At 41.3% G+C, this 24909-nt stretch overlaps 1 protein-coding gene across 1 annotated transcript in view; it reads right to left on the reverse strand.

The window, feature by feature from the left end:
- LOC112215608 (cadherin-12-like) overlaps nt 1-24909 on the reverse strand; it is a 207253-nt gene that overhangs the window by 50812 nt on the left and 131532 nt on the right. Inside the window, exons 5-6 of the mRNA XM_024374772.2 lie at nt 21964-22131; nt 15381-15568 (exon numbers count right to left, since the gene is read on the reverse strand). Of these exons, the coding sequence (XP_024230540.1) occupies nt 15381-15568; nt 21964-22131 (356 nt within the window). The remainder of the gene's footprint in view (nt 1-15380; nt 15569-21963; nt 22132-24909) is intronic.

A 24909-nucleotide genomic window follows, 5' to 3' on the forward strand; every position in this document is an offset into this window, starting at 1 on the left:
GGAGGAGGTGAGGGCCCTCGGAGTATGGTGTCAGGAATATAACCTCTCACTCAATGTCAACAAAACAAAGGAGAGGATTATGGTCTTCAGGAAACAGCAGAGGGAGCATTCCCCATCCACGGGACAGTAGTGGAGAAGGGGGAAAGTTTTAAGTTCCTCTGCGTACACATCACGGACAAACTGAAATGGACCACCCACACAGACAGCGTGGTGAAGAAAGTGCAACAGCGCCTCTTCAACTTCAGGAGGCTGACGAAATTTGGCTTGTCATCTAAAACACTCACAAACCTACAGATGCACTATTGAGAGCATCCTGTCGGGCTGTATCACTGCCTGGTATGGCAACTGCTCCGCCCACAACCGCAAGGCTCTCTAGAGGGTAGTGGGGTCTGCACATCGCATCACCGGGGGAAAACTACCTGGCCTCCAGGACACCTACACCACCCGATGTCACAGGAAGGTCAAAAAGATCATCAAGGACAACAACCACCCGAGTCACTGCCTTTTCACACAGCTATCATGCAGAAGGTGAGGTCAGTACAGGTGCATCAAAGCTGGGACCGAGAGACTGAAAAACAGCTTCTATCTCAAGGCCATCAGACTGTTAAACAGTCATCACTAACATTGCTGGACTGCTGCCTACATACAGACTCAAATCTCTGACCACTTTAACACATTTAATAAATGGATTTAATAACGGCACTTTAAAAATGTCTACATATCCTACATTAGTCATCTCATATGTACTGTATATGCTGTATTCTACATGATCTACTGCATCTTGCCTATACCTCCATCGCTTATCCATATATTTATATGTACATATTCATATTCATCCCTTTACATTTGTGTGTATAATGTTGTCATTTGTTAGATTACTTGTTAGATATTAATGCACTGTCGTAACTAAAAGCACAAGCATTTAGCTACACTCACATTAACATCTGCTAACCATGTGTGAGCAATACAATTTGATTTGATTTGATTTGAAACCACTCGATCCGTCTATGGTAAGTGGTTCGATGTAAGTCTCTGGTTGTCCACCAGAAGTCACAATGTCCTTCTTTGTTGTAGGCTTCTTCTGTCTGGGAGTGTTTGTTAGACTATATACTTCAGGCATACCACGCGGTGGTGAGAGGACCTATTCTTCCCTATCGTCTTTGGTCAAATGTCCGAGACTACTTTACATGCACAGCTGCAGACCGTGAATGTTTGGTTTAGTCTTTTTAACCATTTCAATGTGTGGGCCATGGTCTTACGTTCTCTGGTCTCAATCGTTGATTATTCAGGGTACAGCTAGAACCACTTTACACGCCGGTAGCAACCTGGCATGTTTTGGTCTAATGTAAATTTCGTTAGCAAGTCCTTTTAAGCACTCTGGTCTTTGAGGGCATTCTGTCATGTTGACACAAACTCTGAGCTCACTTGGGCATGGCTACTGACTGGGCACACGTTTGCATGAAACAGAATTCTCATTTATTAGGCTAAAATCACATTTCTATCTTTTCAAAAATAGTTTCATATATACCGTGTGAAAGCTCTTAAAGTTACAATATTTCCGTTAGAGCATCTTTCTGATAAATTATTATCATTAAAATTTCCATATTCCATCTCTCATCATTCCCAACATTTGGATGTTGAAATATATTGTCCCAGTGTCTATTGTTTGATGTTGAACTTTTTGGCGGCAAAGTCTCTGTGTAACAAAGAATTTTCAGCCTTCCAATCCTGCAGAGCCAAAAGGGGAGTTTCTGCAAGGTATTTAAGTCATAAAAGACTGTATACCCAATCCCCTGGAGGACTGATACTAATGAGTTTACAAGCTCATGTGACTGAAGCCATGGAGGCTGGTAAGAGGAGGACGGCTCATACGCTGTAAACCCCAAGGCATTTTTAACCCATAAGAGTCTAAGCCCTGCCCAAGCTGGGGGAGGGGGTGTTCTACTAAGCTATATGGAATTGTTTTAAAAAGGTCATACCAATGATTATTTAGCTATTTGATTTTGAATTTTAAGACCCCTTGAAGAATCCCCAAAAATATTATTTAAAAAAATAATTTGGACCTTTACTATTAGCCCATACAAATGCATTGAATAACATATTCACTATATGGAACAACATATCAAAATTAAGTTTGTTCTGAGTGTCTGTTCTATATCTGAGAGATATAAGAAAGATCAAGATTTTTGTTTTGTTTTTTTATGTGTATTTAACCCCTTATTTTTGGCACTAAACAGTCTCCATATATACTCCCATACATTTTTTCAACTGGTACCGGGGGACCTTCAGACGAATATTGTGAGGCCTATGGGCATCCTAGAGCAATGCTACAGATGATTTTGTGAGAAGGCCAATTTTCAGATGTCTCTTGGTCTGACAAACACCACTCTAGCTCTGTCACCTTTCATATATCTCTATTTTAGACTGACAGATTTTTATTGGGATTTAATTTTATACTAATTAGATTTCGTCAGGAGTTACGGACATCGACTTTAGTTAACTCAAATACATCTAGTAAGTTGAACTCAAAGTCAATGTAAAGTCAATATTTCTTAAAATGTGTATGTGGTACTGACTCCAAACTAAATGAAAGTCACATCAATTACATTTTTTAACAGATAACAAATTCACTTTTTTTCCCAGGTAGATTTTAAGGAATTTTTGGAATTGTTTTTGCATGCCTATTGAGTAATTGATTGGTTAATCTTATGCTACACAAAGTTAAATAACATATATTATTGTTTTACAAACCAGCATAAAGTGACTTGCAGTTAGGCATGCAACATTTTGGCAAATGTCCCAGGTTTTCCAGAAGTCCATGTTGGAAGATTCCTCCAAATCATTCTACCAAGTTTTTTAAACACATACTCACAGGCCTGTTTCAGGCCACTGTATTAGAGTTAAAGGTCAATTTGTTTATATATTTTTTTCATTACAGTTTCAAGTCATTAAAATTCTATGAATAATTATTATAAATAATAAACTATTCAAACAGTAACTAAAGCATGACATCATCAGATATGTATTTTCACAAAGAGTTTAATTATAATGTTAACATCAAACTAGGAACTCACTTTGTGAATAATTGAATATGAACTAATTCATCAATTATGTCTCTGTCACTAACAAATACAGTCATGGGTGGTAGAGCTACAGTTCACTCTAGGCACACAGGGACATTTTATTGTAGGTGTGGTTTAGTGGGGTCGTTATTCAACATTTTCAAGCTGATAATACTCACATCTGGACCCCTTACACGGTCACAGTGACCATATCAGTTTGAGTATTGACTACAAAATCACTTTAAGTAACTGCACTCAGATATATATAGTGCAACATGTTTCCTCATAAGTTTTGAGTAATTTGTATTTGCTATGGATCCCCATTAGCTGGTGCCAAGGCAGCAGCTACTCTTCCTGGGGTCCAGCAAAACTAAGGCAGTTAATACCATTTTAAAAACATTACAAAACATTCACAGATTTCACAACACACTGTGTGCCCTCAGGCCACTACTCCACCACTACCACATATCAACAGTACTAAATCCATGTGTATGTATGTGTATAGTGCGTATGTTATTGTGTGTATATGTATGTGTATGTGTCTGTGCCTATGTTTGTGTTGCTTCACTGTCTCAGCTGTTCCATAGGGTGTTTTTTTTAATCTGTTTTTGAAATCTAATTTGACTGCTTGCATCAGTTACTTGATGTGGAATAGAGTTCCATGTAGTCATGGCTCTATGTAGTACTGTGCACCTCCCAATGTCTGTTCTGGACTTGGGGACTGTGAAGAGACCCCTTGTAGCATGTCTTGTGGGATATTCATGGGTGTCCGAGCTGTGTGCCAATAGTTTAGACAAACAGCTCGATTTATTCATAATGGCAATTCCTCTCATAAATATCAGCAGTGATGAAGTCAATCTCTCCTCTACTTTGAGCCAGGAGAGATTGACATGCATATTATTAAAATTAGCTCTCTGTGTACATCCTAGGACCAGCTGTGCTGCCCTGTTCTGTTGTTGATAGTGTTGTTAAGAAGGCAGAGCATTGCTTTTTTATGGACAGACTTCTCCCAATCTTAGCTACTACTGTATCAATATGTTTTGACCATGACAGTTTACAATCTAGGGTTACTCCAAGCAGTTTAGTAATCTCAATTTACTCAATTTCCACATGATTTATTACAAGATTTAGTTGAGGTTTAGGGTTTAGTGAATGTTTTGTCCCAAATACCATGCTTTTAGTTTTAGAAATATTTAGAGCTAACTTATTCCTTGTCAGCCATTCTGAAACTAACTGCAGCTCTTTGTAAAGTGTTGCAGTCATTTCATTCTCTGTCGTAGCTGACGTGTATAGTGTTGAGTCATCCGCATACATACACACTCTGGCTTTACTCAAAGTCAGTGGCATGTCACTAGTAAATATTTTAAAAAGCAAGGGACCTCAACAGCTACCCTGGAGAATTCCTGATTCTACCTGGATTTTGTTTGAGAGGCTTCTATTAAAGAACACCCTCTGTGTTGTTAGACAAGTAACTCTTTGTCCACAGTAATTTTAAGGGGTGTAAAGCCATAACACATACGTTTTTCCTGCTGCAACTACGATCGATAAGGACAAAAGCTGCACTGAAGTCTAAAAGCCCCCACAATTATTGTATCATCAATTTCTCCCAGCCAATCATCAGTCATTTGTGTAAGTGCTGTGCTTGTTGAGTATCCTTCCCTATAATCGTGCTGAAAGTCTGTTGTCAATTTGTTTACTGTGAAATAGCATTGTATCTGGTCAAACACAATTGTTTCAAGAAGTTTACTAAGGGTTGGCAACAGGCTAATTGGTCTGCTACTTGAGCCAGTTAAGGGGGCTTTACTACTCTTGTGTGGAGGAATGACTTTAGCTTCTCTCCAGGCATGAGGGCACACACTTTCTAGTCAACTGAAATTAAAGATGTGGCAAATAGGAGTGGCAATATCGTCTGCTATTATCCTCAGTAATTTTCCATCCAGATTGTCAGACCTCGTGGCTTGTCATTGTTGATAAACAACAATAATTTTTTCACCTCTTCCACACTGACTTTAGTTCTCCAGATAGGTATGGGCTTTGTACAGTGTGATGTGAACTGCCTGGTGAAACACCCAGGGCCACAGGAATCATTTGACGTCCATTTCAAGATCCAGTTTTGGTCAAAATTCTGAAAGTGCAAAGAATCAGCATCGTTTAACAGATTCCAAGCATACCCCCTTTCCGACACACAAATCCAAAGTAGTTACAGTACAGTTTCACAATGAATGGATCCAGGACTATGACAAACAGTTTAAATCGGACGTTTACATACGCTTAGGCTGGAGTCATTCAAACTCATTTTTCAACCACTCCACAAATGTCTTGTTTTCAAACTATAGTTTTGGCAAGTCGGTTGAGACATCTACTGTGTGCATGACACAAGTCATTTTTCCAACAATTGTTTACAGTCAGATTATTTTACAGTATCACAAATCCAGTTGGTCAGAATTGTACATACACTAATTTGACTGTGCCTTTATACAGCTTGGATAAGTCCAGACAATTACGTCATGGCTTTAGAAGCTTCTGATAGACAACATTTGAGTCAATTGGAGGTGTACCAGTGGATGTATTTCAAGGCCTACCTTCAAACTCAGTGCCTCTTTGCTTCATATCATGGAAAAATCTAAATAAAAAACTCAAGACCTCAGAAAAATGTCTTGGGCCACCATTGTTCCTGTTCCCAAGAAAGCTAAGGTAACTGAGCTAAACGACTACCGCCCCGTAGCACTCACATCCGTCATCATGAAGTGCTTTGAGAGACTAGTCAAGGACCATATCACCTCCACCCTACCTGACACCCTTGACCCACTCCAATTTGCTTACCGCCCAAATAGGTCCACAGACGATGCAATCTCAACCACACTGCACACTGCCCTAACCCATCAGGACAAGAGGAATACCTATGTGAGAATGCTGTTCATCGACTACAGCTTGGCATTCAACACCATAGTACCCTCCAAGCTCGTCATCAAGCTCGAGACCCTGGGTCTCGACCCCGCCCTGTGCAACTGGGTACTGGACTTCCTGACGGGCCGCCCCCAGGTGGTGAGGGTAGGCAACAACATCTCCTCCCCGCTGATCCTCAACACTGGGGCCCCACAAGGGTGCGTTCTGAGCCCTCTCCTGTACTCCCTGTTCACCCACGACTGCGTGGCCATGCACGCCTCCAACTCAATCATCAAGTTTGCGGACGACACAACAGTGGTAGGCTTGATTACCAACAACGACGAGACGGCCTACAGGGAGGAGGTGAGGGCCCTCGGAGTGTGGTGTCAGGAAAATAACCTCACACTCAACGTCAACAAAACTAAGGAGATGATTGTGGACTTCAGGAAACAGCAGAGGGAACACCCCCATCCACATCGATGGAACAGTAGTGGAGAGGGTAGCAAGTTTTAAGTTCCTCGGCATACACATCACAGACAAACTGAATTGGTCCACTCACACAGACAGCATCGTGAGGAAGGCGCAGCAGCGCCTCTTCAACCTCAGGAGGCTGAAGAAATTCGGCTTGTCACCAAAAGCACTCACAAACTTCTACAGATGCACAATCGAGAGCATCCTGGCGGGCTGTATCACCGCCTGGTATGGCAACTGCACCGCCCTCAACCGTAAGGCTCTCCAGAGGGTAGTGAGGTCTGCACAACGCATCACCGGGGCAAACTACCTGCCCTCCAGGACACCTACACCACCCGATGCTACAGGAAGGACATAAAGATCATCAAGGACATCAACCACCCGAGCCACTGCCTGTTCACCCCGCTGCCATCCAGAAGGCGAGGTCAGTACAGGTGCATCAAAGCTGGGACCGAGAGACTGAAAAACAGCTTCTATCTCAAGGCCATCAGACTGTTAAACAGCCACCACTAACATTGAGTGGCTACTGCCAACACACTGTCAATGACACTGACTCTACTCCAGCCACTTTAATCATGGGAATCGATGGGAAATGATGTAAATATATCACTAGCCACTTTAAACAATGCTACCTTATATAATGTTACTTACCCTACATTGTTCATCTCATATGCATACGTTGATACTGTACTCTATATCATCGACTGCATCCTTATGTAATACATGTATCACTAGCCACTTTAACTATGCCACTTGGTCTACATACTTATCTCATATGTATATACTGTACTCGATATCATCTACTGTATCTTGCCTATGCTGCTCTGTACCATCACTCATTCATATATCCTTATGTACATATTCTTTATCCCCTTACACTGTGTATGACAGTAGTTTTTTTTGGAATTGTTAGTTAGATTACTTGCTCGTTATTACTGCATTGTCGGAACTAGAAGCACAAGCATTTCGCTACACTCGCATTAACATCTGCTAACCATGTGTATGTGACAAATAAAATTTGATTTGATTTGATTTTGATTTGATTTGATTTGAAAACAATTGTAGACCTCCACAAGTCTGGATCATCCTTCGGAGCAATTTCCAAAAACCTGAAGGTACCACGTTCATCTGTACAAACAATAGTCCACAAGTATAATACCGTGGGACCACGCAGCCATCACACCGTTCAGGAAGGAGAAGCGTTCTGTCTCCTAGAGATGATCGTGCTTTGGTCTAAAAAGTGCAAATCAATCCCAGAACAATAGCAAAGGAACTTGTGAAGATGCTGAAGGAACAAAAGTACCTATATCCACAGTAAGACGAGTCCTATATCGACATAACCTGAAAGGCCGCTCAGCAAGGAAGAGGCCCCTGCTCCAAAACCACCATGAAAAAGCCAGACTATGGTTTGCAACTGCACATGGGGACAAAGATTGTACTTTTTGGAGAAATGTCCTCTGGTCTGATGAAACAAAAATAGAACTGTTTGGCCATGATGACCATCATTATATTTGGTGGAAAAAAGGGAAGCTTGAAAGCCGAAGAACACCATCCCAACTGTGAAGCACGGGGGTGGCAGCATCATGTTGTGGGGGTGCTTTTCTGCAGGAGGAACTGGTGCGCTTCACAAAATAGATGGCATCATGAGGGATGGAAATTATGTGGATATATTGAATCAACATCTCAAGACATCAGTCAGGAAGTTAAAGCTTGGTCGCAAATGGGTCTTGCAAATGGACAATGACCCCAAGCATATTTCCAAAGTTGTGGCAAAATGGCTTAAGGACAACAAAGTCAAGGTATTGGAGTGGCATTCACAAAGCCCTGACCTCAATCCCATAGAACATTTCTGGGCAGAACTGAAAAAGAGTGTGCGAGCAAGGAAGCCTACAAACCTGACTCAGTTACACTAGCTCTGTCAGTAGGATTGGGACAAAATTGTGGGAAGCGTATGGAAGGCTACCCAAAACATTTGACCAAAGTTAAACAATTTAAAGGAAAAGCTACCAAGTACTAACTGAGTGTATGTAAACTTCTGACCAACTGGGAATGTGATGAAAGAAATAAAAGCTGATATAAATCATTCTCTCTACTATTATTCTGACATTTCACATTCTAAAAATAAAGTGGTGATTCTAACCGACCTAAGACAGGACATTTTTACTAGGATTAAATGTCAGGAATTGTGAAAAACTGAGTTAAATGAATTTGGCTAAGGTGTATGTAACCTTCCGACTTCAACTGTACAAGTTTGGTTAAGCAGGTTCGCCACCCTCAAGTCAGCAGCTAGGAGGGTCCTCGACGAAGACAACGTCAGGACTGAAGCATGAAAATGGCTGGGCAGAGTCCAACACCCCCCAGCATCATCACGCTGGGAAACAACAGGGGCTCCGTCCACTACTATGGCATTCCCAAACTGTGCAGGAACTGTGGCCAACTGGGCCATCTGGCCACAGCCTGCACAGCCATCATCTGCAAGACAGATTTGACCTCTCCTTAAGCCCCTGCAACCTATGCGGGGAAGAGGGCCACTTCTTCAGTTCTTTACATTGGCAGGGCAAGGGCTGCCGCCCCCAAACCCACTAACACAATAACACAAATCCCAAACCCACCCCCCTGCCCTCTCCACCAGACAACAGAAACGAAGAGTCAGTCCCAGACCTTTCCACAGACACCGCCAAACCCACCAACCAAGTCCCAGAAACGGCCCCCACCCTGTTGGAGTTTTCACCTCCGCCCTGCCAACAAATCCTTTCCTAGTCACCTCCACCCTCTTCAAACCCCTGGTCACCTCACAATTCCAGTTCTTAGATGACGATGATCCAAATTTAATAAAAATGACCAAATGGAAAACAACAGACAACCAACAAACCAACATGGACCTCACTTTGTGCATGGGGGCATTGTCATGCTGAAAACGGAAAGGGCCTTCTCCAAGCTGTTGCCACAAAGTTGGAAGCACAGAATCGTCTCGAATGTCATTGTCTGCTGAACCATGAAAAACAGCCCTAGACCATTAATCCTCCTACACCAGACTTTACAATTCGCACTATGCATTGGGGCAGGTAGTCTTCTACTGGTATCCGCCAAACCCAGATTCGTCTGTCGGACTGCAAGATGGCGAAGTGTGATTCACCACTTCAGAGAACGCATTTCCACTGCTCCAGAGTCCAATGGAGGCAAGATTTACACCACTAGTTGACGCTTGGCATCTTAGGATTGTGTGCGACAGTTCTTGTGCTGACGTTTCTTCCAGAGGCAGTTTGGAACTCTTTAGTGATTGTTGCAACCAAAGACAGATGGTTTTTACGCTCTATGCGCTTCAGCACAGTCCCGTTCGGTCCTATTCTGTGAGCTTGTGTGGCCTTCCACTTCGAGGCTGAGCCGTTGTTGCTCCAAGACGTTTCCAATTCACAATAACATCACTTACAGTTGACCGGGGCAGCTCTAGCAGGGCAGAAATTTACAAACTGACTTGTCCTATGATGGTGCCCCGTTGAAAGTCACTGAACTTTTGAGTAAGGCCATTCTAGTGCCAATGTTTGTTTTTGGAGATGGCGTGGCTGTGTGCTCTATTCTATACACCTGTCAGCAATGGGTGTAGCTGAAATAGTCGAATCCACTAATTTAAAGGGGTGTATACATACTTTTGTTTATTATAGTGTACCTTAAGACCTTATTTTGAGGCCTTGTTTTACCCTAATACAGTGTCCTGAAATTCCTGGTTTACAGGGACAAGGCCAGCAAATAGGGTTAAAAAAATTCACTTCCTTTTCCAAAAATCCCAGATAAAAAAATTATAATCCTATTGGAGTACTGCCAGGAATTTTGCCACTGGAATTTCTGCTTTCATAATGACAAAATGATTGGATTAGTTTAGACAAATGTATATGATTTATCTTTGTGTAGCATAAGATTCATCAGTCAATCACTCAATGTAAATGCGAAAACACAGATATTAAAAACAATAACATTTTAAAAAATCAACCGGGAGCCAAAATAATGAATGATAAGCCCTCCCGCCGCACCATCTCCAACATGGGCTGAATCAGAACCACCGCCGGAAATGCGTTAAGGAAGGTCTGAGGCCACTGGTGCGCCAGAACATCAGTTCCCAACGGGGCCCTGCCGAACCTCTCCCATATCTGGGCAACCACCTAGGGGTGTAGTCTCCAATTCTGTGGAAGAGTGCCCCATCCCCTGGATAGCAGATCTGCACTGGAGTTGAGGCAAATGGGAACATTCATAGTCTGAGAGCAAATGTGCACTGCTCAACAGCAACAAGGAGCGAGTCAAGATGTGGAGGGGGAGGGACTGAGTCCCCCCTGCCTGTTGATGTACTGTATGCCACTGTCGTCATGTTGGCGGAATTGACCTGCACATGCCGCCCGACAAACACATGGGGCAGAGCATGTAAGAGGAGTTGAGTGGTTGGTCAATAAAAAAGTGATCAGATGAAGCAGATGCTAAGCTACAGGACTGTTTTGCTAACACAGACTGGAATACGTTCGGGATTCCTCCAATGGCATCGAGGAGTACACCACATCTGTCATTGGCTTCATCAATAAATGCATTGATGACGTCGTCCCCACAGTGACCGTACGTACATACCCCGACCAGAAACCATGGATTATAGGCAGCATCTGCACTGAGCTAAAGGCTAGAGCTGCTGCTTTCAAGATAAGCTTCAAACCCGGAAGCTTATAATAAATCCCTCAATCCCGCAAAGCCGACGCTCGTCGGATGTGGCAGGGCCTGCAAACCATTACAGACTACAAAGGGAAGCACTGCCGAGAGTTACCCAGTGACACGAGCCTACCAGGTGAGCTAAACTACTTCTATGCTCCCTTCAAGGCAAATAACACTGACACACGCATGAGAGCACCAGCTGAACCGGAAGTCTGTGTGATCACACTCTCCGCAGCCAATTTAGTAAGACCTTTAGACAGGTCAAAATTCACAAGGTATACACACAGACGGATTACTAGGACGTGTACTGCGAGCATGCGCTGACCAACTAGCAAGTGTCTTCACTGACATTTTCAACCTCTCCCTATCTGAGTCTGTAATACCAACATATTTTAAGCAGACCACCATAGTGCCTGTGCCCAAGAACACTAAGGTAACCTGCCTAAATGAGTGCTGACCCGTAGCACTCACGGCTGTAGCCATGAATCGCTTTGAAACGCTGGTCATGGCTCACATCAACACCATCATCCCAGAAACCCTAGACCAACTCCAATTTGCATACTGCCCCAACAGATCCACAGTTGATGCAGTGTCTATTGCACTCCACACTGCCCTTTCCCACCTAGACAAAAGGAACACCTACTGTATGTGAGAATGCTATTCATTGACAGCTCAGCGTTCAACACCATGTGCCCTCCAAGCTCATCAATAAGCTAAGTACCCTGGGACTAAACACCTTCCTCTGCAACTGGATCCTGGACTTCCTGACAGGTCACCCCCAGGTGGTAAGGGTAGGTAACAACACATCTACCACACTGATCCCACAGGCAGTTAGAAAAGCTAAGGCAAGCTTTTTCAAACAGAAATTTGCATCCTGTAGTACTAACTCAAAAAGTCCATGGAGAATAAGAGCACCTCCTCCCGGCTGCCCACTGCTCTGAGGCTTGGAAACACTGCCACCACTGATAAATCCACTATAATTGAGAATTTCAATAAGCATTTCTCTACGGCTGGCCATGCTTTCCACATGGCTACCCCTACCCCGGTCAACTGCCCGGAACCCTCCACAGCAACCCTCCAAAGCCCCCACCATTTCTCCTTTACCCAAATCCAGATAGCTGATGTTCTGAAAGAGCTGCAAAATCTGGACCTCTACAAATCAGCCGGGCCAGACAATCTGGACCCTCTCTTTCTAAAATTATCTGCCGAAATTATTGCAACCCCTATTACTAGCCTGTTCAACCTCTCTTTCGTATCGTCTGAGATTCCCAAAGATTGGAAAGCTGCCGCGGTCATCCCCCTCTTCAAAGGGGGTGACACTCTAGACCCAAACTGCTACAGACCTATATCTATCCTACCCTGTCTTTCTAAGGTCTTCAAAAGCCAATAGGGGTTGCAAACAGATTACTCACCCTTTTGAATCCAACCATACCTTCTCCGCTATGCAATCTGGTTTCAGAGCTGTTCATGGGTGCACCTCAGCCACACTCAAGGTTCTAAACGACATCATAACCGTCATCAATAAGAGACCTGACCAAGGCTTTCGACTCTGTCAATCACAACATTCTTATTGGCAGACTCGACAGCCTTGGTTTCTCAAATGATTGCCTCGCCTGGTTTACCAACTACTTCTCTGATAGAGTTCAGTGTGTCAAATGAAAATGAATGAAGGCTATATTATTTCAATTATTTCAAGGTTATAGCCTACAAAGAAATAAATTGCGAAGCATTTGTGAGTGTGACACAAGAGGCTGGAAGGGACATAAAGAGCTCAGCATGTAAAAAAAAGCATTTTGTTGTATTAAATGATTATATAGTCTATACATTGCCCATATAGGCTGTGACTTACTCATAATTAAATACAAATTAAATGAAAAAGGACTTATTAGTGCCTTAGAAACACGAGTTTGGCCAGTCTGTGGTTTCAGGCTCATGTGATGGTGCCTAGAGAGCCAACCAGCATCAGAGAATATCCTCTCCATACTTGCAGGGCCACTGGGGATGCTAAACATCCTTTTGGCCAGTCTTGCCAGGCTTCGCAGAGATGCAAAGTTTCTTTTTGATTTTTCTATGGGTAGGCCTAAAGGCAGTGGCGTGCCGTGGGCCTGGGGCCTGGGCCTTCAGTGAGGTCCTACACAGTCCCACCCAAATTAATCCACCTCTTATTACCATCATTATGATGCCATGGCTCTAGACACTATACATTTAGACAGAAACGCAGTATAACCCGGCGTTGCATCAGCTTGAAATTGACATTTTTATTCAGAGAATTGCAGGGGAATACAGTACAGTTCAACTAATAGGCAAGAACATAGTCGAGTGCAACAGAGTTATATTAATATTCGTCTTCTATCCATTTCTGGTCCACAAACTTTGAGCTTTAAGTCCAAAAAAATTATAATACAGTGTGTTCACTAAACAGCGGATTGTCGCACCCAAAGCATTTTCACCGTGATGATACAGACACATAACTATTCACTGAAAATAAAAGAAAGAAAACAAATAATTTGCAATATAGGCTATTTGCCATTTTATTATGTTAATATATAGGCTATTTAATATTAACTAAATAAAATGCGAAACATACATACACATTTAATGAAAAATAAAATGCATTGTATGCCTACTCACCAAAGACTGATTATTTGAAAACAAAATTCATCCAACTTTGAAAGTGGCGAACGAACCCCTTTCCTGCCTGTGACAGGCTTTGTAGCGTCGGCATCGTGCGACCTCTCCTTACAATGTCTAACTTTTCTTGAAAAGTTCGTCTTGAGAATGGCCTTATAATTATATCCTCGACTAAATCGATATCTTCTCCTCCTTCCGCCATTGTGGGTTGAAAAAACAGCTTAGTAGTACGCAAATTAATTTGTTTATCAAATTCAGTTTCCTAGTTCTGAGGTTCTGCATAGACCTGCCCAAAGGACCTTCCTCTCAATATTGGTAATCCAATCAAAAGACGTGCTCGCACTACGCCTGCTAGCTGGCTCCTTGTGTAACACTGGAGCCAGCCAGCAGGCATACAATAGCCAACTCTAAAGCTGATTGGTTGACACTAAATTTTCATTTCCATTCACTTTAAGCTACAAGCGCCTGCACTGTTGATTCTGAAGGCCTGAGGGCAGATTTTAGACCCCTGGCAACACATGATGGCTGAATATGATTGGATAAAAGATCTAACATAAAGACCAGCCCTCCAAATCTCAACCTGGGGCTGGAAGCAGTGCAACCAAGAGGAAAGCTATGAAATGAAGAGTATAACTCTTACTCTGGGGAATAATTTAATACATATTTGTGGGAAAATATATTTAAAAAAAAAATTATATTCTGATGATGTTTAGGCCAGCAGAGAAGGCCTTGCTGGCCCTGACGGCCCACCATTGCTGAAAGGTTTTTAGGCAAAATAACCCAATCAAAAGCTCCTTGAACGTGGGAATGTGCCAGACCTATTGGGCAAAATATCAATTATGGCCTATTGTACATCTATTCTCTAATAGAACTAAAATGAACGAAACATTTAAGAGATCTGATTTTTAGTTTAAAAATACTTTGCTACTATGACATTTAGTTATCTACCCACCTCATTCCTTTATTTTATCATGTCCACATAGTAAGTACACCATCAGGCTGTCTTTTCAGATTCCACAATGGTTATTTGGTTGTGGACACTACCTTACATCACAATCACTCTCTTGCTCCTCGTCTTTGTAAGTCACCTTGATTTAGCACCTGTATGTTTTAACAGTTTCTTTATGAAAATATTTACAGAACTCCACGACGGTAGCTAAAGCAAGGGGCTATAGCAGCACACAAGTAGAATACAAATGCATGCTGGTGTGGGCATGCCCTGAGCTGGTGAAGTGATGCTCCAGCCTTTGGTAATCTCTCTACAAGCGGCAGTCAAATTGGGCACACTTGTGAGAGCTGCCTGAGAGATGCGTACACTGTCAGAAGTTCCAGGTAATTAATATAGCAAGCACTATGTGACACCGTCCATACTCCCCAAATTGAGTAACCCTTGCACAGCGTGCCCCACCCTTGGGGGGACGCATCTGTTGTGACCACGATCAGCCAATCGTCAAGATAGGCCTTGTCAGGTGCGATTGTAGATCCTTGCGAGAGTGCGACTACCCATAGTATGTTGTACCGAAGTGGACTGACTGAAAGGGAACACTGAAAGGGAACATTCCAATCATTCCATTCCAGCCCATTACTATAATCCTGTCCTTTGATTTAAAGTGCCATCACGTGACTGATGAAGACCCTTACCCTTTTGAGAATGAGGATTCCTTCCTGATTGTGTTCATTGGTGATGATGTCAAACATGTTGCCTCCGTCCCCCGGTACGATGTTGTACTCTACTTCCGCGTTCTTCCCAATGTCCAAGTCATGAGCTTTGATTCTTCCCACAGCAGAACCCACTGCAGAGGACTCTGGGACTCTCAGATGAAAGAAACCTTACAGACAAAAACAAACAAATAGATTGATCTAGAGTCTAGTTCATTTTCAACTTCTGCCATTGTATTGATCTTTTTTTCAGTGTCCCTAAATGGTTTGGAAGTGAGCAGCAGAGCAACTGCATCTGCCAATTGGCATTGTTGGCATGGTACATTTTTGTGCAATGCAGCACGAGAAAGGGAGAGAGAGCAGCAGACATAAAGAAAGGACAGACGACTTCACCCCTGGTCTGAACCTTGGTGCTGTAACATCATTATGGAAATATCATAGTATTAGTAGAGTGGAGTGACTACCTGCCCAAGTAGCCTGTTGTAAAAGGCATATCAAAAATATCAAAAGACCAGGGGCCTCATTTATAAGACTGTGCGGAGGATTCACGTCAAATGAACAAAACAGAAAGTGCTTACGCCCGGTTTCCCTTTATAAATCACAATCAGCTCAAAATTTGGCGCACGTGAGCGAGAGTCTTGTCCCACCCTTTTAACACCCATAGTTGCCTATAAATCGTCAGAGAAACGCCCCTAATTAATATTCATCCATACTGACTGCTAGACGACAATGACGGCAAATCCCGACAGAAAGGCAAAAAAAAAAAATTTCACCCAGTGTGAAATGAAAGTTCTTGTAGGAGAGGTTGAAGCAAGAAAAATATATATTGTTTGGTGGACACAGTGTGGGCATTACAAATGCGAAAAAGGCGTTAGTGGCAGCATGTGGCGGATGCTGTGAATTGTCGTGGCTGAATCAGAATTAGTTAGGTAACATTGATAAATAAAATGTTTTATTTACATAATAATGCTTATGTGAGATATTTGTCATTATGATGTTTTCTTTTGGATAATACTGATGGCAGTTGCATTTTCCTCTCTCTTCTCCAGGGCTTAGTCACTAGGGGCCCAGAAAGGGGAGAGGTCAGGCTTGTCTTCATTTGTCAATGTATCTGTTAAACCATGTGATGCTATGAAGAATATCAGAAGGGGAGGAGGACAGAATGGAGGCTTGTCTTCTTATGGGAATGTGTCTGTAACTATTGTATGTCCCCTCTGAGGTTGCCCTTATCTTGACCTAGTATTTGACCTAAAAGGCTCACTGTCTTTTCTGATCTTGTCCAGGAGGAGGTGTATTTGGGATGGAGGTATCTAGAATTGACAATTGATATATGCCATTGGATAAGGTAATGTGTTGGTCCTAAGTGGTACCAAGAACTAGATTTGAATCTTGTCTAAGAGAGCAAACTGAACAATAATTTATAGCTAATGCTATCTAGCTATGGGATACTCCTCTTTGAAGTAAAATGTTCTTTGTGTAATGTTCCTAAGATCTGTTATTGGTCATGTGAGTTGAGAGGGGTGTGTCTTGGCTATAAATGATAGTAAGAATTGTTTTGTAAGCACTCTCAGAGAATTAACTTATAGACACTGAATTGATCTGAGAGCCACAGGGCTATGGTGAAGCTCATATATAATTAAATATGGACTTTATAATATAACTCTGACTTGTGTGTGGTTTGCTCTCTCAATTTTTATTAATACAGGTAATTACCACGACATTTGGCATCACGGACCGGATGTGAATCTTCACTCGGTGACCGTTCCTGACAATCTAGGTAAATAAATTGTGCACGAGGAATCCCTCAAACTTTGGATCTCAGGGAAACCACACTTTGGGAACGAAGCAGATGGACCAACCTTTGATCTGAGAGGCAGCGAGCCGAGTGGATACCACATCTCGAACTGAGGTTTTTTTTAAAGAAAGAGGTGAGCGAACCACACACACTTGAAGTCGAGTTTTTAAATATGCCTCTGTTACGTATACTCTGAGTGTGAATTCCTTTGTAAGGAGGGCACCTTGGAGGCGTAAGCAAGGCTGAGTCAGAGGAGAGTAATCTGAGAGTTTGTGGACTCAAAGATACTCTGCCACTGTCCGGTTGCGGGCGACCAAGAGCCGTCCCGGCAGTGGGGATTGGTGCGGTCTGTGGGGGTGAGGGCCAGGATGATTGTGTGTTCTGTGTGAAACATGGTACTTGGTGAAGCCCTACTGGAAGACGGACCTCATTCTATGTGTCTGTGTGACTGTCTAAGTGACTCTCAGAGGTGGTGAATTCCAATTATTTTAAATGTGCTAGCCAGGTATGCCCTGGGTTACTCTGTGTGAGTATTTTGTTATGGGATCACTAGGTAATATTTGTAGGAGCGTTCTGTGTGAGCGGGGTAGGTTGACTCTGTGTGGGTAACCTTTCAAGAATGTTCTGATGTTCTGGGTGAACATCTGACCAGTTCTGTGTGAACATCTGACCAATCCTGTGTGGGTGATCCTTAAAGTTCTGTGTGAGTACCTAAGATTTTCTTACGTTTTATATGGATTCTGTGAATATTTGAAATGTGTGTATAATCAATTACTAGAGATTTGATGAAGTAATGCTGAGAATTTAATTAGATACAATTTAAACCACCCATTCATAGATGTACGTAGGTTTTGAGTTGGTATCTTTAATGGATAATTTGATAAAGATGAGGTTTTAAGCACTATTAAACTAGTCTACAAAACCTGGGAAATTGAGCTCTAGAAACTGATTAGAGTGTGTCCACTTTTGATTATCTTACCCTAACGATGGAACTATAAAATGCTTTTTGGATTATCTCCGTCTGGGTACAACATTTGAAATAAAACTGCCCTTAAGGTCTGAAAATGTTTTATTTTTTCTTCCCAGTATGAGAGGAGTTGCGGGATATATTGAATAAACTGTTTTCCATAAATTAGAGTGAATTAAGAGGGAATCTCGATGTAATTTATAATGTCGTACAAAGCCTAAGGTTTCCATCAAATTTATTAGCATTGCGTGATTAATGTGATGTAGTAAAGTAATTGAAATACGTTGCATGACTAAACATAATCTACTTTTATTAAAAGGAGCAAGATTTTGAGAATCATAGCCGAAGTAACGCTTGGACCTTTAAATTAGAGCTATTTTGGGGGGAATTGTCTCGATAGTGATGTGTCTTGATTTTACGAATACGGACAGTTGTAAAGTGGGTTTATTTGCGGAGAATCTTAGTCATTCACATAGTGTTGGTGGTATAGTGGTGAGCATAGCTGCCTTCCAAGCTGGAGGCTCGGGTTTGTTTCCCAGCCAATGCTCTGACTAAATTCTGAGTTTTTGATTGTAATTCAACTATTTGTATGTTTTGCCTGGAAGGTTATGGTCACTAGTGTTTGTATAAGATATAAACTGAACGTTTTAATAGCTTGTTTGGTTCAAATCGAAAGAAGGGATACATTTAACTTTTTAATAGATTGTTTAGGTTAAATTGATAAGACTAATTCATTCAAAATAATAGCGAAACGAATTTTGATAAAAGACGGTGTCTGTTCACTAAATGATCAGCTGGAATAATGTATTGAGAATTGAGTCGCATTTAAATGACTGTATCATAGAGGAGACAGTTGCCTAAAGTTATGAAATTCTAAATAAAAGCGGAGAAATAATGGCGATAGAGTGGTGCCCACCGAAATGTTTTTAATTCTTATAGATTGACTGACACATGTTATAATTTTGGCGCTGTGTGTGTTATTTTTATAGTCTTGGACATTTCATAAGTGGGAAGAGGAAAGAGAAGAAAAAGTTGTAAAGTTCGGTTGAAGGTGAAACGTTGAAATGAGAGGGGTTATATTTTTGCCCACTGGGGGAAAAAGAAATAGTAGAGTTAAGCTGAAAGTGATTCAGGTGTGAGTAAGGAAATATTATGATAATGTATTCTGATGGTTATTGATTCTTGGTTTGATTGTTTAGGTAACACCAGTGAATTTGAGCAAGAAAGTTCATGTAGTCTAACATTGTAATCTGTTTCCATTACGCTGAACAATGTCAGATCATTAAAATTGATTGCAGTTTGAGTAGTTTTTATTTTTACAGGGACAGTGCATCATTAATCACAGTTGTGTCTAATGGCAGAGTTTTCCAGACATGGGAAGCTCTCACACTGAAAGCAGATTGACTAAAGGTACTTTCCTTTGTGAGGATTTATGTCTATGCTCTATAACCCACTACTATATCACGTAAGATTGAATTGTTTGAACAGCAATTGTCTGTCTGTGTGTGTGTGTGTGTGTGTCAAGGACTGAGCAACATGCTGAGACTGCTGCATGTTGCAAAACTGTAGATAACAGCCCAGCAGATGCTTTGTCCTTGTGTTTGTATGTGACAATGTTTAGCAACACGGTGTGACTTGCTGTATCTTACAAAGTTGTGGTTAATCAGGTACAGGGAGGGGAGGCTCATCACAAGGTTTGATTGAATTAGAAAATACTGAATAACACAATAACATAAAACGGGAACTGAGTAGTTGCATTAACTAGGATGTGATACCAGAACAATGAGAATCTATACATCGACAGAGGGTGGACTCCAAGAAGCGCCAAGAGGCGGGGACCAGCCTGAGCACCTGCGATAGGCTGAGCAAGTCTTAACCACGCTCAGCCTCTACTGTGATAGGCCAACAGACGGGTTGGAACTATGCTGTTTTCTTACATCCTGTCAGTACGCTGCAAGATGCACCGTATGATCCAGGTATGCAATTAGTATTCCCTCGTTTGAAAAGAGTAAATCAAATGCATTAGAGTTGAAACATTTATTTACATAAACAATTGTGACATTTTCGATTGTTTTTAGTCGCTGCGTGTTCCACTGGAGGTGGTGCTGCAGCTGAGTAGGAGCTGAGTGCGCCCAGCCCCAACATCTCCACAGCACCTTGTGCGTCACAACCCTCCAGCGGCCGTGTCCTCACAGATGCAGTCCTGCAAACGCAGAGAGACACCATCAACGCTATTAACGAGGATAATAGCCAAGGAGTTGCCAAGGAGTTGAAGTGTGACAGGCACGGCTTGGTTTCTGCAGGTGCTTTTCTGTAAAGCTGGGCACACTACAGCACAGAGATCCAAGAGAACCACTCTTGGTAATCGGAACCGGCTCATAAGCCACTAATCATCATTGGCAAGTAAATCTTGCTTGTCTCTGAGAATTCGCTCTCTCCGAATTCTTCCATTCGCCAAATCTTCCAACAGTGCCAAAGCAGTCATTGTGCATCATTACGCATTGTAATTGCATGCCTTTTTATACCCACCCATTTCATTGTCAAAGCTACCCAATTACGTAACACCTTCAGGTGTGGTAATTACCCTGATTGTAACTGACAATGACTGGGTCATTATCACATTGACAGTTCTGCGCAACAAACATGTGATAACGACATGTGCACTCCTATCTGCCCGCCTGAGGTATTGAAAACGCCATCAGTTTAAAAATAATTTGTCCTACTATTCACCTTATTATTTATGAGAATACATTTCATAACATGCAAGTATTGTTTAATAATTACAGAGCCAATTAAATATGATTCTCAATTAAACTGGGCAACATATTTTAGTTTTTTTTGTTGCAAACCATATTTCGATTTGTATTTATTACCCTAAATCATGTTTTTTTTGTGTGCATTCCAGGGAACTCTTCATATATAATACGTGAGAGGTAATATTTTGATTTATTTCACACAATGGTTTCAATTTCAAAGTGTTTCATCCTTCCGCCATCGGAGTCGCAGTTTTTCATTACTCCAGTTTATGTGCATAAGTATGCGTCAAAGTGTCCGTGGAGGACCGCATATTCTCCTGTCAAGTTTGTTTTTTTATAAATCCCAAAGTTTGCTTAGAAAGTGGCATCGTTTTCTTGTGCCTACACAACATTTAGAAATGAGGCCCCAGAGCAGAATACTCAATCACAATTTCAATTGCATGTTTGTAGTATTCCATTAACCTTTCATATTCAGTTACAGGGTTTTGGAGAGTGATCTTAAATATATGTATAAAGGCAATATTCATAAATATGCATATTCACAGTTGTTGCATTGATGTTGTTCAAATATGCTGACTTTCATAGATCAATAAATTAATGAAAAGCAAAATCTTACACAATTACACAATCTGTATGTTTGGCCTGCCTCCTGTATCTTACGTTTTGCACTGATTAACTATTCCATTGAATTGATTTGTTTGCTGGCTTAAAGTAAATAATTCCAACATTTTTTATTACAGGCATCAGCTCCCACTGAGTTGAACAACACTGCAAGTGAAAACTAATGGATTAATGGAAGGTAAATACCTAAGTCTGTTTACGTGGAAAGGTACTAAGCTACAAGTAAATCATATATAATATGTAAGACATGGAAAGAACATAGATATATGCCCAGTGGGAATCAGCATTATAAGCAATTATACAATAAAAAATGAAACAGGAATATTAAAACCAATATTATCAACATGCTTTTTTAACAGATGTCTACATGGAACTTTAAAGTAAACTTCATACACAGAACAGCACCCCCCTCCCTCTCTCACTTACTTTTGGAAAACCTTGGTGGGTTGTCATTGACGTCACTGAGGGTGATGTTGATGGTAGTGGTCCCAGCCAGACCTCCCAGCTGACCTCCCATATCCTTGGCCTGGATAAGTACCTGGTACTGCTCCTTCACCTCGCGGTCCATGTTCGGCAAGGCCGTCCTTATTATACCTAATGGCAACATGATATCTTTAGAACACGTCAAAATGACATCTGACATCTAGGCGCTATTATGATCATAACTTGTGCAGTCCAAATAGAAGATAGCTGGAAGCAAGATAATAGAGAAGGGACAAGGTGAGGGTTAACATGTGTTCTGAAGGATGGCTGATGGTTGCTGTATGATAGTTGAGTCAAACTAAATAAGTTTGTTACCCTGCCGCCTTAAAATGTTAAGTCAAGTCCAATCTAAAGTTATTTCAACCTAGTAAAGTGAGTGAAACTGACACATTTGGATGTAATTACTTGTTGAGTGAACTTGATACTTTTAGTCAAAAGTAACATTCTTGTAAAGTTCTTACTATGAGCACACTTGAGACTCAACCTTATCTGGGATTTGACCTCAGAAACATTTGGTTGAAAATTAACTTCTACACCACCAGGTCTTTGTCCAATTATCTGACCACAACAACATATACCAGTGCTCTGGGACACTTGACGTGAAGTTTGCATAAGCTCTTCGGATTTGAACTTTCAATCTCTTGGTCAGGAGTGCATTGATGTTTCTGCAGAGCCACCAGGTACATATTTGTTACTGCAAACATGTATCCACTCACTCGCAAAATCAGAGAAGGATTAGGGTACAGTGTTGTTCATCTGAGGCCAATCTCTGTCATACCTACAGATTTGGTACCGAGCAGAACCATGCAAGCTCATATGTGTACCTCTAAAGGTACCTTATGTGTAAATTTGACCTTTTTGTACACCAGGGAACAACACTGTATCCTAACTGTACCCTTTTTCAGAGAGTGTGTGGATATACAGTATGTTCTTGGTAATAAATATGTACCTGGATGCACTGCAGAAACATTGATGCACTCGCGACCAAGAGGTTTCAAGTTAAAATCTCCAGGGAGATTATGCAAACTTTACATCAATTGTCCCTGAGCACTGCTATTTTTATGTCGGTGTTGTCAGATAATCGGACAAGTATTCACTTTATTCTGAGCTTATTTTTTTAGCAAAGTGCAGAAATATATTATTGACAATAAATCTGTCAGGCCAATCTCTGTCAGCTCCACAGACCTGGTGGCATTCTAGTTGCTGGCAACCAGAAGAATAGAGGTTAAAATCCCAGGAGGTTGTAAGTTCAATTCCCATGATGTTGAGTGTAAAATGTACTCACAGTATAGAATTTTACAAGATTTTACTGTAATATGTATCCTGTACAATTACAATAACTGCCTGTTGAGTCCTACCATCCATGCTGTCATTTTACAGCAATAACAACTTAATTTGACAGTAAAAATACAGTATGTTTTTGTAAACTTATTTTTGAAAATACAGTTTAACTGTAAAAATACAATAGTAGTTGCATATTCGCTGTATTTTCACGGAAACTATGTAGCCGGTGAAGTACTTTAAAATTATAAATTATTTTTAACAGTGTGTGCCGTAAGCACATCTGAAATACCCTATAATAATAACTGTAATTGCAAGTGAAGCATATGAAGATCATTTACAGGACGGTCCAAAAAGTAACCAAGTACATTGCGATTGACAGCAAATACACAGCAAAACAGTACCATACAACTATCCGTATCATAAAATCTATAGCAATTGCTAACAGTGTAGCTTTGTCAGCACAACAAAAAACAAACAGCTGAAGCACATTGATTTGTCTAAAAGTGTGAATTTTACGCAACAAGTCATTGAAGGTTGTAGGATAACACACGTTTTTGTTGAAAAATATTTTTACACAATTAACAATTTCAGTATTTTTCAGTTGAGTTAACTTTGGAAAATGAGCTGAAACAACTAAAAGGCAACATTACGCAGCCCCATTAGAAAGAGCCTATACTTAGAGGTGCATTAATGTGCCTGAAGTCAAGGCTGTGATATATAGAAATAGAGGTCATTTCACCAAGTGGAGACACTTGACATTCAATACTGAACTAAGTGAGGCTTTATAATGATTCACCAGAGGGTCTGGGGGACCTTGACATCAGAGGAAATACAGCCGAGTAATGGCCAGGTCAGCTAGGGGGATGTCAGCGTGATAGAAGGGATAGAAATGTGGCAAGATGTACATTTCCTATTCTCTTATTCCCCCATTCGTAATATGAATAGGATGGATTTCACATTTGATCCTCAAATCCTGTCTCCTGCGAGTGCAACAAAGGATGTTGTTTTTTGACATTCTTCTCATCTTTTTTGAATGCCGGCTCTAACAGGGAGGGATGATGCTGTGAAGTGCATGGTGATTAAGGCATGTGATTCCCTCCCCCACTTTCCACTTTCTTTTTTCTCTCTCTCCTGCTTGTTTGTTCAGCTGCGTTGATGTATGTAGTGGCAGGCTCAGCGTGGGAAACATTTGTTTTAACAGTTGGATTTTTTCACCATCAGGTTTGAAATACAGTCACAGTGTGTGTTCTGTATATTCTCCAGGGAGGAAAGGCATAATCTGCGATAGATTCTCCCCATTCCCTTTCTCCCTCTGATATCACGTTGGAAATGGTTATCATGTTTTCCTAATATTTTTTTCCCTCCCTTTTCTGTGACATACATTCATTTTCTTTCACTTGCTTTCAAGACATAATACAAATCTAAATTATAACACAGACAATTAGACATTTGAACACACTGATAAGAAGTAGAAACTGTATCGACCATTAGGCTACATCAAATACATACTGTAAGAGGGTTGTAGGGTTCTCGACAGTTAGCTGTTTATTATAAGATTGATGTTCACTGGCACAAGCTGGCTCCCGGACACAAATGACAACTGGA

The sequence above is a fragment of the Oncorhynchus tshawytscha genome, linkage group LG16 (assembly GCF_018296145.1).
Source record: "Oncorhynchus tshawytscha isolate Ot180627B linkage group LG16, Otsh_v2.0, whole genome shotgun sequence".
Classification (NCBI taxonomy): Eukaryota; Metazoa; Chordata; class Actinopteri; order Salmoniformes; family Salmonidae; genus Oncorhynchus; species Oncorhynchus tshawytscha.